This window comes from Lepidochelys kempii, chromosome 1 (genome assembly GCF_965140285.1).
Source record: "Lepidochelys kempii isolate rLepKem1 chromosome 1, rLepKem1.hap1, whole genome shotgun sequence".
In the NCBI taxonomy this organism is placed as follows: domain Eukaryota; kingdom Metazoa; phylum Chordata; order Testudines; family Cheloniidae; genus Lepidochelys; species Lepidochelys kempii.
In genome coordinates this window covers 303,913,739-303,931,714 of record NC_136380.1, presented here as the reverse complement: position 1 = coordinate 303,931,714, position 17,976 = coordinate 303,913,739, and the positions used below count along the sequence as shown (strand labels likewise).

The 17,976-nt window shown below is 39.2% G+C and overlaps 1 protein-coding gene across 1 annotated transcript in view; it reads left to right on the top strand.

Annotated features, from left to right (window-relative positions):
- Window positions 1-15,925, top strand: part of PPP1R3A (protein phosphatase 1 regulatory subunit 3A) — a 37,397-nt gene extending 21,472 nt beyond the window's left edge. Inside the window, exons 2-5 of the mRNA XM_073340920.2 lie at window positions 10,385-10,443; window positions 10,554-10,690; window positions 12,947-13,856; window positions 13,938-15,925. Coding sequence (XP_073197021.2) covers window positions 10,385-10,443; window positions 10,554-10,690; window positions 12,947-13,856; window positions 13,938-15,925 — 3,094 coding nt within the window. The remainder of the gene's footprint in view (window positions 1-10,384; window positions 10,444-10,553; window positions 10,691-12,946; window positions 13,857-13,937) is intronic.
- Window positions 15,926-17,976: the final 2,051 nt, after the last annotated feature.

Sequence of the window (17,976 nt, the reverse complement as noted above, 5' to 3'; positions counted from 1 at the left end):
GGGACCTCCATGTGGATATGTGAAGAGGAGAGGACTCACCACTAGAGCGACTCCTCATGGCTAGGAGTGGCACAGTGGTGCTCTCCCCATCTGGTGCACCCTGCGAATAGTCACTCTGGTCCTCCAGTGGTCTGCCTTTGCCCACTACTCGGCTCTCCAGGCAGGAAATTATTTAAGTCCACCCCTTTTTGGATAACAAAAAGTCCCACAAACCAAAGCCCAAGACCTTGTATCAGGTCTTCAGTCCCAACTCTGGGCACTGTGGCCCTCCCATCCTTTTCTCAGAGCTCTCTATCATCCGTGTACCCTTCTCTGGCCTTGCACACCATACCAGTAGCAGATAGGGGAACCTGGGCCCTCCCTCTATACTGGGTTACAGTCCAGAGACCATATAACTAGCAGCCACGGACTGCCCCATCCAACTCCTCACTGCTGCCTCCCTAGGATTCTTCCTACTCAGTCTTTCTCAGAACATTTTGCCCCACAGCCTCTCTAGGCTCACCCTTCTCTCAGGGCTGGGACTCTCCGGGCCCTCCCCTTGAATTCCTTATCAAAACAAAATGTACAAACTCAAGCCATTTTCCTTGGGCTTGGCCTTTCATGCTTGTTAAATTCCTCTTGTTGTTCTTCCACTGAACACTTCCCAGAGCTCTCTCCCTGGAAGTCTGGACCATGCCCTTGTTCCAGGGTGTACCCCTGGAGCCTGCTTTGCACCCAATGGCTGTTTCACCTCTCTTCTGGACTCCTCTCAGGCTTCCGTACTCAGGAGAAAATCCCAGGGTTTAGTGTCCCCTCTGGGCTTCCTCCTTGTCCCTCTTGATGTCTGTCTGTCATCCCAGAAAGTAACTGCAGACTTTCTCCCTGCATCCCGCTTTCTTCTTTTTCCTGGGTTTTGTGGCAAAGCAGACTCCATTTCTGAGTCTGTGACTGCCATTCACTGGACTTTGTAGATAGATGTTAAGTCATAACCTGTCACCATTTGCAGTATTCTTAAAGAATTGCATTTTTAATTGTGCCCCATTTTTCTTATATTCTGGGTAGGTGTTGTAAAGAAAATTCTGTTACTCTCAGGCATCTGAGTTTTCCATATAAGTATCTCCTTTCACTGGTACAGTCTTTACAAATCCGTAAGAGATGATCTGTCATTTCCTGGACCTTTCATGTTTCACATAGTCCATCCTTATGTTTGTTTATTAGAAATAGATTACTATTTAATCTACAATGATCTGTTAAAATTCCGAATAGAGACAGTTTGCTCTTTCTCTCAGGGCCTTGGATTATATCAATTATTTCAACTATTGGGCATACTACATGAAATTTCCCCCCTTTGTTTCATGTGCCCACAGTTCTTGCCATTCCTTCCTTAGCTCATTTTTGATTAAGTGTTTAAATTTCAGTTTGCTTAAGGGGATCTCTAGGTCAACTTTCAGAGTAGCAGCCGTGTTAGTCTGTATTCACAAAAAGAAAAGGAGGACTATTGGTTAGTCTCTAAGGTGTTACTAGTAGTCCTTTTCTTCTAGATCAAGTTCATGCTTACTAGCATTTTTAGCCTCTTTGTCTGCCAAAATGTTGCCAGCTATCCCTACATGTGCAGGGACCCATGCTATTGCTATGCTCATATCCAGTTGTGGAAATCCGGTTGTTAGTAGTAATATTTCATTCATAGAATCATAGAATACAAGGGTTGGAAGGGACCTCAGGAGGCCATCTAGTCCAACCCCCTGCTCAACGCAGGACCAATCCCCCTTTTTTGCCCCAGATCCCTAAATGGCCCCCTCAAGGATTGAACTCACAACCCTGGGTTTAGCAGGCCAATGCTCAAACCACTGAGCTATCCCCCCCCCCCCCATTAAGTATATCATTTCTGCTGTCAGACTTGCCATTGTATAGTACCTGCAACATTGATAAGGAATCAGACAGGATGGCCATGGCAGCTGGCTGCACATGTAAAAGCCAAGTTAGTGCTAGCAATGTCCCTGTTAGCTCAGCTGTAAAGACAGAGATAAAGATAGTTAGTCTTATGGGTTTGTTGACCCCAAATGTGGGCACACAGAAAGCTGTTCTCACTCTACCCATTCCTTCCTCTTTGGAGCTGTCAGAATACATTTGGCAATAGTGTCCCCACTTCTCACAGGTATATTGATTTATCATTCTTTTGCTTTTGTTTATTATATAATTCAATGTCTGTCTTGTTTTCCAGTGATAGAGTATTTTCCCATAACTATAGATTTTGGCTTCTTTTAAGCCTTTCTTTTCACTGAGATCCTTTATCCACTTCTTTACCTTACTTACATGAGGAATTTTGAGTTTCTGTCCTACTTGGTTTCCACTTAATATGCAACAATCAGCATATATTAGTTTAGTTTTATCATCTTCAGTGTTACCTAGTGGTCTGGCCCAAAAGGTTAAGTCTAGGCACTTCATTCTAAGAGTGATAAGCATTTCTCTGGTGGCTAACTGCATCACACACAGAATCATAATAATGAAGGCACCACATGCTATCTGCAATGCCTGTGCTTGGATACAGTCTAGTTTTCTCAGATTTGTTTTCTATGCTGACCTAAAGGCCTGCCAGCCATACTAAGTAATAGATCTGATTAGTCCTCCAAACAGTATTATCACCATTTTCTTATCTGCTCCCCTGGAGCTTCCATATTTGCTTATAAATAAGTTGATTCTTCCTTTTCACTTATCTATAATATTTTCAATATGGCCCCTCCAGATCAGCTTGTTATCAAATATCACACCTACGAGTTTGTTTCTTTTTCACTATATTTATCTGCTGTATTTATAATTTTACTTTTTTTTAATCTTCCATATCGTGAACATCATTCCCTTAGTTTTGTCAATGCGGAACTTGCAGACCCACTTGTTTTCTCATTGTGTACTCCTCTGAAGTGCCTTATTGATTCTTTCTGCTTTTGGTCCATATAGCAGAATCATCAGCAAATAATGTGATGCCTGTTCCTGCGCTCATTGTCTTTGAAAGGTCATTTATGATGCTGTTATAAAGGGTTAGGCTAATGACACTCTCCTGTGAAGTTCCAGATCTCTTCTGCTCTCAACTTCCTCTGTTTGTAGTTCTCTCCCTGCCCCTCCCCAGCTGGGCTTCATCCTCAGTTAAGTCTGGCTCTTGGTCCAGGTGGCCGCCTGGCTAATTGGTGTCTCAGGCCCGCATCAACCCTTTCGGAGCTTGTGTAGGATACGCTCCCCAACACAGGATGCATCTGCATTCACATGACTGAGACAACCAACCCACATAGATCCCCAAGATCTGTGGAGTTGGGATGCTAAGGATACACTGCTTTTTAAAACCTGTGGCAGTAAGTCTTAGAGCCCAGGGCTACTGACTCAGGCTTGTGGGGCTCAGGCTATGGCTATGAAAACAGCTGTGTAGATGTTCAGGCTGGAGCTCAGGCTTTAAGCCCTGGGGAGGAGGGTAGGTTTCAGAGCCCAAGCCTAAATAGCTACTCAGCTGCTTTTAGCACCATAGTGAAATCCCATGGAGCTCTGACACTCACTGCTGCATGTTCTAAAATGCAGTGTAGATATACCCCAAGACACCTACCCATCCATGTGGCCCCAAAGACTTCCCATCTGAATGGAAACTCCATATGGGTATTCTCCTGGCCTTTTATGGCTCCATATCTAAACACATGTGTTGATTAAAAGGAATACCAAATAGTCACTGAACCTACAAGAAGTGATGCTCTTTTAGATTTGGTATTGGTGAGTAATAAGGAACTCATAGAAGAACTGGTTGTAGGGGACAATCTTGGTTCAACTAAATGGAAGGATAAACAAAAATAGATCTGCAACTAGGGTCCTTGATTTCAAAAGGGCAAACTTTATAAAATTAAGGCAATTAATTAGGGAAGTGGTCTGGACCGAAGAACTCAAGGATCTGAATGTGGAGGAGGCTTGAAATTACTTTAAGTCAAAGTTGCAGAAACTATCTGAAGCCTGTATCCCAAGCAAGGGGAAAAATCATAGGGAAGGGTTGCAGACCAAGCTGAATGTGCAAGCATCTCAAACAGGTTGTTAAGAGAAAGCAGAAAGCCTACAAGGAATGGGAGATTGGATGGATCAGAAAGGAAAGTTATCTCTTGGAGGTCAGAAACTGTAGGGGAAAATAGAGAACTGCCAAAAGGCATGCAGAGTCAGACCTTGCAAAGGAAATTAAAAACAACAGTAAAAGGTTCTATAACCATGTAAATAAGAAGAAAACCAGAAAAGAACAAGTGGGACCACTAAGCACTGAAGATGGAGTGGAGATTAAAGCTAATCTAAGCGTGGACCAATACCTAAACAAATATTTTGCCTCAGTTTTTAATAAGGGTAATGAGGACCTTAGGGGTAGTGGCAGCCTGGCTAATGGCAATGAGGATATGGAAGTAAAAATTACCACATCCGAGGTGGAGGTCAAACTTAATCAAACAGTTTAATGAGACTAAATTAGGGACCTGTATAATCTCCATCAAAGAATATTAAATAAACTGGCACATGAAAGTACAAGCCCAAATTACAAAGATTTTTAATGAATCTGTAAACTGGCGGGTTTTACCCTATGACTGGAGAATTGCTAATATAGTACCTATTTTTAAGACAGGGAAAAAATGTTATATAGGAAACTATAGGCCTGTTAGTTTGACCTCAAGTGCATGCAATGTCTTAGAAAAAATTTTGAAAGAGAAAGTAATTAAGGACATTGAGTAAACAGTAATTGGGATAAAACACAATGTGGTTTTAAAAAGGATAGATTGTGCTAGACCAACCTAATCTCCTTTGAGAAGATAACTGATTTTTTTAGATAAAGGAAATGTAGTAGATCAAATCTAACTGGATTTCAGTAAGGGATTTAATACAGTTCCACATAGTTAACTTGGAGAAGATGGGGATTAATATGAGAATTGAAAGGTAGATAAGGAACTGGTTAAAGGGGAGACTACAATGGGTCATATTGAAAGTCTGGAGGGAGGTTAGTAGTGGATCAGTCTTGAGTCTAATCTTATTTAATATTTTTATTACTGATCTTGGCAAAAAAGTGGGAGTGCGCTAATAAAATTTGCAGATGACACAAAGTTGGGAGGTATTACCAATACAGAGGAGGACTGGAATATTACACAAGAAGATCTGGACAACCTTGAAAACCGGAGTAATAGGAATGGAATTAAATTTAATAGTGCAAAGTGCAAGGTCATGCATTTAGGGACTAACAACAAGAATTTTTGCTATAAACTGGGGACTTATCAGTTGGAAGTGACAGAGGAGAAGAAAGATCTGGGTGTATTGGTTGATCACAGGATGGTTATGAGCTGCCAGTGTGATGCGGCCATGAAAAAGGCTAATGCATTCTGAGGATGCATCAGGCAAGATATTTCCAGCTGAGATAGGGAGGTGTTAGTACCGTTATACAAGGCACTAGTGAGACCTCATCTGGAATACCATTGTGCAGTTCTGGTCTCCCATGTTTAAGAAAGATGAATTCAAACTGGAGCATGTGCAGAGGGCTACGAGGATGATCAGAGGAATGGAAAACCTCCCTTATGAGAGGAGACTCAAAGAGATTCACTTATTTAGCCTAAGCAAATGAAGGCTGAAGGGAGATATGAGTATTTTCTATAAATACATCGGAGGAATAAATACCAGGGAGGGAGAGGAGTTATTTAAGTTAAGCACAAATATTGACACAAGAACAAATGGATATAAACTGACCATCAACATGTTTAGCTTTCCAAGGGGAATAGTGGGCACAAAAAACCTAACTGGCTTAAAGACTGAGCTTTTTAAGTTTATGGAGGGGATGGTATGATGAAACTACCTACAATGGCATTTAGCCAATCTGCATCTGCTGGTAGCAAATATCCTCAATGGCCAGTAATGGGACACTAGATGAGGAGGCTCTGAGTTACTACAGTTAATTCTTCCCCAGGAGTCTGGCTGTTGTGTCTTGCCGGAATGCTCAGGGTCCAACTTACTGCCATATTTGGGATCAGGATGGAATCCCCCCCCCAGGTCAGATTACCAGAGACCCTACATTTTTTTCCGCCTTCCTCTGCATCATGGGACACAGGTCATTTTCAGGTTTAAACTAGTGTAGATGGTGGGTGTTCTGTAACTTGAAGTCTTTAAATCGTGATTTGAGGACTTCAGGAACTCAGTCAGAGGTTATGGGTCTATTACAGGAGTGGGTGGGTGAGGGTCTGTGGCGTAAAATGTGCAGGAGTCAGACTAGATGATCACGATGGTCCCTTCTGTCCTTAGAGTCTTTGAGTCTATTTTGAAAGTGAACAGAGGCTTTGTGGTTGCCAAAACATGGGGAGATGCATGTAGAGTCCTGTGAATCTCCTGCAATACCAATGAGATCATTAATACATAAAACAGGAGCTGCATTAATTATTTATTATTTTATTTATATTTTATATAACCCCAATAATGAGCTAGGCACTTTCCAGGTGAGTATGAAGTATTGGCTGATAGCCTGATGGGCTTAAAGTCTAGATAAACAATGTAGAAACAGTGGAAGGGGAAATGGATGCAATGAAATGCAGTGACACTGAATGGTGACGTTTAATATCTCTTGATGGTAATAGACATTTTCTCCCATCTAATTACCATTTCTCCCTGGAGATTACTAATGTTTGTAGGCTTTTTAAAAGAAGTATAGTTTAAGGATGAACTTGAAAGAAGGCTGGAGGCATGGCAGACTAAGTAATAATGTATATGCTTTAGGTATTAACTGAAGTCCTTTTATGTATCACAGGAGAAAAACAGAACCCCAAATCAAGTTGTCACATGTAAAAGAAGGAGGACTAGAGTTTGGATTTTAAACAGTTTAGTTTTCCAATGTACTTATTTATCATTTAAATTTGTATATATTCAGTGAGTAACTGGAGAGTTTAAAGTATTTTTTGAATATATCCTATATGTGAAGTTGGTAGTGATCCTAGAGTTAATGTTGCCTGAAGTTGGTAGTGATCCTAGAGTTAATGTTGCCTAAAACGTTCCATTTTAAGCTCCTGTTTTCAGCTGCTTATAACTTGGCCAATCTTTAACCATTTTGTCTGAAGATTTCCATGTTTGCTCTCTGCCTTAGGTTGAATTTTTAAAATAAATTTCCGCAAAAGCAATCCATCCATTTCTCAGAAGAAAGTTAGGAAAAATAGGTAGTTTTGTCCTTTTAAACATGTAAACAAAGTGTTTGTCATGTTCCCTCTGGTCCCTTATAGCCACAAAGAGTATAACAGCCTGTTACTGCTATGGGTTGTTCTTTTCACTCGAGTGGAGAGGTCTGTGTTGTGAATATAAAGAGGTTGGTTTCAAACCCAGTTGACGACCCATGTCATAATACTCACACAATGGAATTTTTGTTTTGTTCAGATTGTTTTCAAACCTAGAAAATTACATACAAAACTACTTCAAAACATTGCTTCAACATTAAGGTTGCAAGTCAAGCACTCAAAAGTTAGGAAATGCCGGAATTCAGGTTGTCCCAGCTGTCTGACTTAGGAAAATTGACGTTTTAAAAACGTATCATTTGTATGATTGGTTCTTGTGGATAAGGCATAGGAGAAGAAGACAGAATATCTTGGTTGTTTTCTCAGGCTTGTCACAGATATCAGTACATTGGCTGAAAAATGAATTTTTTGTAGCACCAAAACTACTTGCAGATTTAGGTCAAATTCAGCATACAGTTTTGGCCCCAAAAAAGGAAACATATTTTGAAAAAGTTGAAATGTTTCTGCCATTTCAAAATGAAACATTTCTATTTCTTGACTCAAAGTGTTTTATTTTAACCATTTGATGTCTTCAGGTTGGCAACTCCTGACGAAATACATCCTAGAATAATTAAGGAACTAACTGAAAAGATCTCTAAATGATTAGCAATTATCTTTGAGAACTTGTGGAGGATGGAAAAGATCCTGGAGGACTGGAAAAGGGCAAATATAGTACTTATCTATAAAATGGGGAATCAGGACAACCCGGGGAATTATAGACCAGTCATCTTGAACTTTCAGTAACTGGAAAGACAGTGGAGCAAATAATCAAACACTCAATTTGTAAGCACCCTAAAGAAAAAAAGGTGATAAATAACAGTCAACATAGATTTGTCAAGAACAAATCATGTCAAACCAACCTAATATTCTTCTTTGACAGTGTAACAAGCCTTGTGAATGGGGGGAACTTGTAGATGTGATATATCTTGACTTGCCTCACATGACCTCATAAACTAGGGATCGGCAACCTTTGGCACACAGCCGGTCAGAGAAAGCCGCTGGTGGGCCGGGACAGTTTGTTTACCTGCAGGTCCACAGGTTTAGCCGATCACAGCTCCCCCTGTCTGCTGTTTGCTGTTCCAGGCCAATGGGGGCTGCAGGAAGTGGCGGCCAGCACATCCCTCGGCCAACGCTGCTATCCGCAGCCCCCATTGGCCTGGAATGGCATACCACGGTCAGTGGGAACTGCGGTTGGCTGAACCTGCGGACCTGCAGGTAAACAAACCATCCCGGCCTGCCAGCGGATTTCCCTGATGGGCTGCGTGCCAAAGGTTGCTGATCCCTGTCATAAACCAAATGGAAAATATAAGCTAGATGAACCTACTGTAAGGTGGGTGAACAACTGGTTGGAAAACATTACTCAGAGAGTAGCTATCAGTGGTTCACAGTCAAGGGAAGTGCATACTGAGTGGGATCCTGCAGCGATCAGTCCTGAGTCTGGTTCAGTTTAATATCTTGATAAATTATTTAGAAAATGGCATAGAGAGTATACTTATAAAGCTTGCATATGATATCAAGCTGCGGGGGAAGAGGGGGGTTGTAAGTGCTTTGGAGGATAGTATTAAAAAAATTAAAAATTATCTGAACAAGCTGAAGAAATGGTTTGAAGTAAATAGGATGAAATTCAATAAGGACAAATGCAAAGTACTACACTTAGGAAGGAATAATCAGTTGCACACATACAAAATGGGAAAAGACTGCCTGGGAAGGAGTACTGCAGAAAAGGATCTGGAATTATAGTGGATCACAGATGAAATATGAGTCAACAATGTAATGCTGTTGCAAAAAAAGGGAACATCATTCCAGGATGTATTAGCAGAAGTGTTGTAAGAAAAGACATGAGAAGTAATTCTTCCATTCTACTCAGCACTGATTAGGTCTCAACTAGAGTATTGTGTTCCATTCTTGGTGCCACACTTCAGGAAAGACGTGGACAAATTGGAGAAAGTCCAGAAGAGAGCAATAAAAATTATTAAAGGTCTAGAAAACACGATCTCTGAGGAAAGACAGAAAAAATGGATTTGTTTAGTTTGTAGAAGAGAAGAATGAGGAGAGACATGATAACAGTCTTCAAGTACATAAAAGGTTGTTATAAAGAGGAGGGTGATAAATTGTTCTTAACCACTGAGGACAGGAAGTAATGGGCTTAACCACTGAGAACAAGAAGCAATGGGTTTAAACTGCAGAATGGGAGATTTAGGTTAGACATTAGGAAAAACTTTCTAACAGTAAAGGAAGTTAAGCACTGGAACAGATTACCTAGGGAGATTGTGGAATATCCATCACTGGAGGTTTTTAAACACAGATAACTCTCATGGATGGTCTAGATGCTACTTAGTCCTCCCTCAGTGCAGGGGACTAGACGAGATCACCTATCAAGGTCTCTTCCAATCCTACATTTCTGTGATGCTAATTCCTATGTTCCCAGAGGAGTAAAGGCAGGATTTTGTGAAAAGGTGATGACAGTAGATGTCCAAATTCTTTTAACATCCTCCTTCTGAATTAAGGAATTTTTGGTGACAGAAGTAATGTTATATCAGTTCAACTGAATGAAGTTTGAGTAAAATGGAACAGAAAAAAAGTTAATTGAAAAATATTAGAAAGCTATTTCCAGTACCACAACTGGTCTTGCAATTCACAAAACTTATTCACTGAGACCAACATAAAAATGTTCTGTCTCATGGAAATGGAATCCACAACTGATATTATAATTTACATTTGTCCTTTCTATTTTTTTTTTTGAGATTACATCCTTGCAAGGGCTTGATCCTAAGTGCCATCAACTCCCATTGAAGTGGGCACTCAGCATTTATCTTCAGGTGTTTTCATTGTATCTCTCTCTGAATCAACAATAGAAGGTGATTTCAGTAAATTTCATTCACTAGAATGTCTCCATCAGTTCCTTCTCTCACCAAGGGTTAATGTCACATCATTACAAAAAAATTTCTTTTATAAAATTGTGATCAGCAAGGTTATATTTCTGCCAAATTTCAAATCACATAAAAGATTGTGCATCATTAACCAGCTGTCTTTAGGTTTAGGTCTAAAAGGATTTGGAACAATAATTGTTGCAGAATAACACATTAAGTTTCTTTTGCATTTAACAGCAAAGAAGAAATATTGGCAATATCTGATGAAGACATATGGAATAATTCAAGGACTTCAGGTACAACAGCTAGTTTAATTAGTTCTTCCTTACTGCACATGTTAATTAAAATAGATAATGTAACAAACAGTCCAAATGGATGTTAAAGTATATTTTTGTTAACTCTTCAGTGGCAAACATCCCCGAAATTGTTTATTCACATGAGAAGGACAAAGACATTGAATCGCATCATGAAAATGTAAAAGATATAAATGTTGAATGCAATGAAGATAATAAGGAAGATAATGAAAAAGAATTAGAGTTTCTGGTAAGTGTTATACAATTATATCCACAGTGTTAGATGATATGAATCCATTTACACATCAAAGGTGGTGAAAAAGCCCCTTTTAACAGAACTGACGGATGTACTAATTTACAAATGTAAAACCATAGTCTGTATTTTCATTGTATCTCCCTCTGAATCAACAATAGAAGGTGATTTCAGTAAATTTCATTAAGTTCTTGTGGTCTTAAATTAATGGCTTTTCTCTGTTACTTCCTTATCAGAGGATCTAAGTGATCGTTTCAAAGAATTAGAACAGTGACCTTTCAAAGATCTCTCTTCCTAGCCTCTGTGATGAGTATATACTTAACATAAACACTTAACGTTTGGTAAAATTCCTGTATTTATGGTACTGTGAGCCTTACAGATGTTTCAGAGATTAACTATGTAATACACTACATGAACAAAATTCCAATGTCTATAGTTTTAACAGGAAAAATTATATAACTACTACAGTAGACTTTTCTAGACCTGTATTTAGCATTAAATTTGTTATCATAAATTTCACATTCAGTGAACATTCAATCTATTTGGGGATTTTTATGGTTTGGCTTGCATTTTGCACCATGAAGGAAGAAATGGCAGTAATGAGACACATACAGCCATCTATTATTCTCGGTGTCTGTTCTGAGCTTATGTCTTTTGGGTACATAGATTCATAATCATCGATTAAAATGGCTACTGTCTGTGAAAATGTGAATGCTGAATCAGACCAGAGAGGAAGAGGAGTGCCACTCAGTCTTTTTGATAGGGAGGAGAATTATTTCCTCACACTTAAGTATGAAATTTTCTTAGCTCTAACTTTAAGAAAGTTCAAAGTTGTCACCTATTGTGGGAGCTCCTACTGCCTGAAAAATCAACATCTCCATTTTTTTTTTAAACAAAACATATATTTTTTAAAAAGGCCCTAAAAATCACATCTTTTTTCTTGATTTACCCTGTTACAATGAGCAGGTTCAAATATAACAGTTTGTTTATAAATTACAGAGATTGTCCATACAGTAAATGAAGAGGGAAGCTGTAATTTAGATGTTAATTTGTACTATGCATTCTTTAATGAATTAAACAATGAAGATCTATAATAGATGGAAATACAATCAAATCTTTGAAACCCACAGGCATTGGCTCACAAGACAGCTGTGCAGTTGACAAGTAACATGAGCCTTATGTGAGAAGAAGGGGAAATCGTAAGATTTGCATATAATTATTGAGATCATGCAAATGTCAGTTATGAGAAGCAAAAAATCCACAGGCATCTCACTGTTAAATCCTGACAGTTGGCATCACCGAAGAGCTCAAATACATTTGAGCACCAGTTGGGAGAGGGTCATTAAAACAGAATTTGCAGAGACATTAGCTCCCTCACTTTTCTTTGAGTGACGTTTTACTATTAATAGTTTGCAGCGGCTTTGCAGAAAACATATTAATAAGAGAAATTGTAATGGGGATATCTACAGCAAGTGTAAATGTAACAAGGTGTGCCTGAGAAGCTATCCTCTAATTGATCAGCATGGAGCTATCAGTGTGAGTATCCTAAAGTGAAGAGAGAGTGCAATGACAAGCAGGCACAGCTGAATAATACAATATGATATTTGGGAGCTAGGGAAGGAGAATGATTAGTTTCTGGCCTTTTTCTTCACTAATCTCATTCCCAATGTCTGCCTTACCAGATTGTCTAAAAACATTCTGGTTTGACGTCTGCAAAATGGTTCCTAAGAGAAATGAAGCAAAGATCATTCTAACGGTACTTGTCAGTGTGCAACATGTCTTTGTTTTACTGGACAATACTGAATGTTACCAGGCTTTGATGTACTGTATCAATGCTCTCACTAAAAACAAAACAAAACAAACCAACCCAAACAAACAAACAAACAAAAACCCAACAAAAAACTCACAACCCTAGAACTGAATGTGCCGAGCTAACTGAAATGTTAGCCTCCCATTTAGAGAATATTCTCTTTAGTTTTCATTTGTATAAAATGCACTTGCAGCTTACTGAATTCATGAATAAAGAAACAGCATTCTGAATACTATTGATGTCTTTCTTTCAGATGCACTATAAATCTCATTACATATGTTAAAAAATACATACAATGAAAATTTTGCAAATTGTTCGGAACATGTTTCCATAAAAGCTTTGAAACAGAAAACAAAACTTTCCATAATGAAAGCTTGCCTCATTCATTTTGAATATTTTTATAGAGCTCGTTCTGATCATTCTTTTCTATTCTATTTTTTCAGCTAAGTCGGCAGTTCACAAGAACTAGAGGTACTTCTTCCAGAGATGAAAGGAATTTATGCACAACAGAGCCAGTTAATTTTCCAAATGAAGCCCAAGGACTGGAGAATAAGCTAACACTTATGGAAACAGGCACTGACTTGCTCAGGGAGCCTGTGCCTATCAGTTCCCCTTCAGAAAATACTTTACAAGAGCTAGGAAAAGAATTACATGATAACAAAAAGTATTCCATAAAATATGATTATAGTCAGCCATTAGCAAAGGAACTTACTGCAGGCTCTGTAAACAATACTGAGCAGCCTTTGGAATGCATTGGTACCAGTGAAATGCTTTTATCACAGGATTATTTGTCTGGAACAATGCAAAATGTGACTATCCATATTAAAGATACTGTCTTAAGCAGACAAGGAATGAACCATGTAGATATTTCAAAAGGTGAAACAGATAGTGCCTCAGGAAGCGAAATGATGGAGAGGTTATTCATCAGCGGGGAAGATGCTGATATCTACAAAGAGGCCTGTGAAATGAGACCAGAAACAATTTCTTCAGAGCATGATGAATCAATGCAATTAAATACATGCGTAACCAAAGCACTGGATGACAATGCTAATCCAGCTCCAGAACGACACATTCTGCAAACATCTCACCTAATGCTAACCTCGGTATTGCCAGACAGTGACAAACATGAAGAGAAAGGCGAGATGATTTTAAGCAAAGATCAGGTACATTTAAGAGGAGATACATGTGCTGATGCTTTTGCACATTCTGATATCTCAATAGATTCCTCGAAAAGCCCGTATACAGAAAAAGAAGTTGTGGCAGAAGTATCAAAGAAAGACTATAACTCTGATATAGGAAAAGAGGAAGAGGAAATCAAGTTAGATGAGTTAGGACTAATTAAAGAGCAGGAGAGTGTTGACACCATAGCTCCGAAACTTTTCAGTTTTCATGGAAAATATATTTCTGAAACAAAAACCAAAACATTGCCATCAGCTTCAGTTAATAAACATGAAGTCAAGCCTTCACAAGCAGAAGACCGGATGATTTCCCATGTAGCTGATGAAAGAAGAGCTGAAGACAGTCATGAATTCAAAGAGTTTACTTGGCTAAAAGATAGGGGAAGCTCTGACAACAGAAGTCAAGGAAAAGAAATCACAAGCTCTGTTGAAGGCAAACCAGGGAAAGAGGAATACAGTGAGTTAAGTGATGACTTGAGGAAAACAGACAGTAGATACCCTGATGCTACTCAGAGTAAAATGACTACTTTCCCCGCTGGTTACCCAGACTTTGCAGTGACAACTGGCAAAGCAAGAGCTACAAGTACTGCGTCATTGAACCCAGAGGATACGCTTGATACTAAGGAGAATGATCATAAGCTTTTTGAGGATCGAATGTACAGCCAAGATAATTTCCCAACAAACAAAAATATTTTGGAGACAGATCCTTGTCAACTTCAAATTGAGAAATCAGACAGCGTGGTTACAGATGATCAAAGTAGGGCAAGGTGTGAAAATCAAAAGTGGAGTGTTTTAGGAAGTCAACCAGTAGAAAGAGAGAGTGAGAAAAATAGAACAGAAGAGATTAAAGAGCAAACAGATGGTGAAGTCACGTTGGGAATGAGGGATAAGACAAGGTATTTGAATGTTACTCCCACAGAAGAATTGTTTACCTGCCAAGAAACAGTGAGGTGTGAAAAGTCTTCTGTAGCTGAACATGGTAATATAGAGGAAGCAGAAGCAGGTACAGCTTATATAATTAAAACAACATCAGAAAGTGCTTCAGAAAAAATGTCTGCTAGTGAAAAAGCAGTAATTGCTAAGCTACCTCAAGAGACTGCAGTAAGTGACAGGCCCACAGAGGAAAAGGAAACAGCGTTTGATACACATGAAGGGAGAAATGATGGTTCACATTATACTCTTTGTCAACGCAATACAGTGGGTGTATTATATGACACCGAATTTGAAAAGGAATCAGTTTTAGATATTTATAATGCACATGTACGTGAAACACTGCAAGGAGAAATGATGTCTGTATGCAATACCAAGGAAAAAGTTTCCAAAGCAGAACATGACACTCGAAATAATCCACCTGTAGAGGAAACATTACGGGCTTCTGCTGTAGAAGGAAAAGCAGGTTTGGAGCAGGATTTATATTCAGAAGAATCACCGAAAGCTCCCCCGAATCCTGAGCAGTGTCTGTACAGTGATGAAGCTGAAGAACTTCATAAGGAAGAAAGCATTTTTGGAACACTTTCCCATTCAGGTGCCAAAGCTGAAACAAAACCACCACCCTCTGATACAAATATTGTGCCCAGTTGTCATTATGAAAGCTCTCCAGCGACAACTTCTGAAGAGTCTATTGAGGTGGTTACTGCGGATGTAGAAAATATGGAGCATCCATATACAGCCCCTGCATTCAAATCCATTGCCAATATTTCTGCTGAGTCAGGATGTTCTTTCAGCCTACCAAGTGAAATGACATGTATTAATAAAAACATCTCTGCTGAGGTTGAACACAAAGAAGTTCTTGAGACTTCAGACATGTTGACTTCAAGTGATGGAAAAGAAAGGAATACAGGCCAGTGTTTCCATCAAACAGAGTTCAGACAAGAGGAGTCATTAGGGCCAATGATTTTAATTAGTGAGCCTACTGAAGAAATAGAAGAGACAAGCTCTGAATCTGAAGGTTTAATAACTGAGGGAAAAATATTAAACTGGCCTGATGACTCAGAGCACGAAAACCAGCACATTTCTGATTCTTCAGATATTTCTGACCAGAAAAGCGAAGCACATAATTTACCTAGTGAGTCTCTAGTTTTAAAGCATATCAGTTACAGAATCTTTTATTTCCTCTTGTTTGTTGTATTTGTTGTAACAATCTACCACTATGATTTAATGGTTTGCTTTGCACTCTATCTATTTTCCTTGTATTGGCTATACTGGGAGGGAGGAAGAAGCAAGGAGTCTGTCAAAAAGGAATAACATTAAGTTTAATTGTCTACATACTGTACTTAAGGTTTGAGGTTGATTACTTCCCCCCACCCTAAAGCATTTTAATTGTTAAAAGGAAATATTCATTTTTAGAACCAGAGCGAGTTTTCTCTTGAAGCATCTTTCAAAAAGGAATACATATGAAGTTTGCTTCTTCATATAAGTAATTATTCTATATAGGACCATTATGTTTGGATCATTAAATACCTATATGAATATGAGATCTGAAGCACGTCAAGTTAAAATTAAGTACAGATGTTGCTCCTTAGCAGGCTGGGAGGTTGCAATGCTTCATATCTCTGCAGTACTTAAAAACACCATTTCTTGCATTAATTTCTCTTGCAGTAAAGCTTCATGGTTTTTTCTGAGTTTTTCTAAGGTTTTATACAGTAGATAACAGGGGAATGGCATTATGGCTAAGTCAGTACTTTAATATTGATCTTGCAAATGGTGATCTACTACTGTAATTAACCAATACATTTTGAGAGGTGAAATTTGTTGGTAGATTGAATAGTTCTTTCCGTTTTTTATTTCATTGTTTTGAGTTAGTGCAATAATAATATTCATATCTGAAAATATCAAGCTTAGACTCCAGTGACATTATGTAACTTTGAATACGTAATACTTCAGCAGAATATATTAGCTACTTTCATACTACCGAGCTGAAGGATACAGCTATGAGCCTGTTATCATTCACTTGCACAAACATTTATAGATGGGTTGTCTTCAGATCATATTTATATATTTTTTGTAAATGAAGACTGTGTAACACAGCTGAAGAATTTAATTGAATTCAAAATTATTCCAGATAGACCTTTTGAATGATGTTTTTCACCAGTGTTGTTTAAGAAAGGCATTCGTATCTTCAAAGCATTAAATAAAAAAAAAAAAAGAGTGAATGGTTTGATTGTGTGTGGCGTGTTCAGAATTGGGTTTGTGGCCTTTTTTTATAAGCTAACTAGGTCTCATTAGAGCACAGTAAAATAAACCCTGAAGGAAAACATGGGACATGAGCCTTGCCTCCAAAAAGGCTCCATTGTGCTGCTGTGGCGGTACACAATAGCCCCTAACAAGGTAGTTGGGGGACTCCGAACGTAGGGGGCGTGCTGGGAGGTTCACTGCTTCTAAGACACTCTTTTCCAGTGTACAGGCATGCCAGGAGCATGCCAGAAGAGGAAAGGGAGTGGCCAGAGCATGCAGCACGCCAGCAATTTCTAGCTGCAGAAAAGCCTGCGGGGAATCATTGCAACCAAGCATACCGTGGAGTAGCCATGAGGCTGCATAATGTTACTGGGACCCCAGAGATTGAAGAAGGGCAAAAGTGGCTTTGCATAGCTGAAGACCTGGGCCATTGTGGAGGCTGCAAAAGGCTTAAGTGCAAAATGTGGCTGAAGCTAGATAACGGTCAGGTTAATCACTTGTTTCAATCATTAGTTAAGCACTGAAACAAATTTTTGAAAGCTCACTTACTTGTAGCAGAATGTTAGGAGACCTTGCTACAGGAGTGACCTTGACTTTCCTGTTCTCCAGGAGGGTGAACCTTTGGAGCATCATGGAAGTGATCCATTCCGTGGGGTATGGAACGGTGTTGATGACCTACTGCTGATGTATGTACTGGTGGTTGAATATATGGACTACTGTTCACTGCAATCCTGACCTGGGTGATGTTAGTAGGTGCCTAGAGGCTTCAAACAGTTGCCAGGGAAACTTGTAGTAACACAGTCCTTATTAGAAGGACAGCCAGGGAATCCAGTCATGAAAGGAAATGTGGCTAGCTCAGGTAAGGTGATCCCTGAATTTTGAGGGACTGCAAGAGGCATGAGACCTGGAGGATTCTCTTGCTCTGTGTTGGATTGAACTAGCAGCTGATCCATGCTAGAAGAATAGGGACACTTTGGTGTGGAAAGCCATCTGTATTTAATGAAGTGGTCACATGTGGCTTCTTTCATTTATTTGAACTCAGACTTTGTTTGGTGTTCTTCGCTTGGTCTTGATTCATCTGTCCTGTCACAGTCAGAAAGGAAGGGAGGGATAAATGGTGG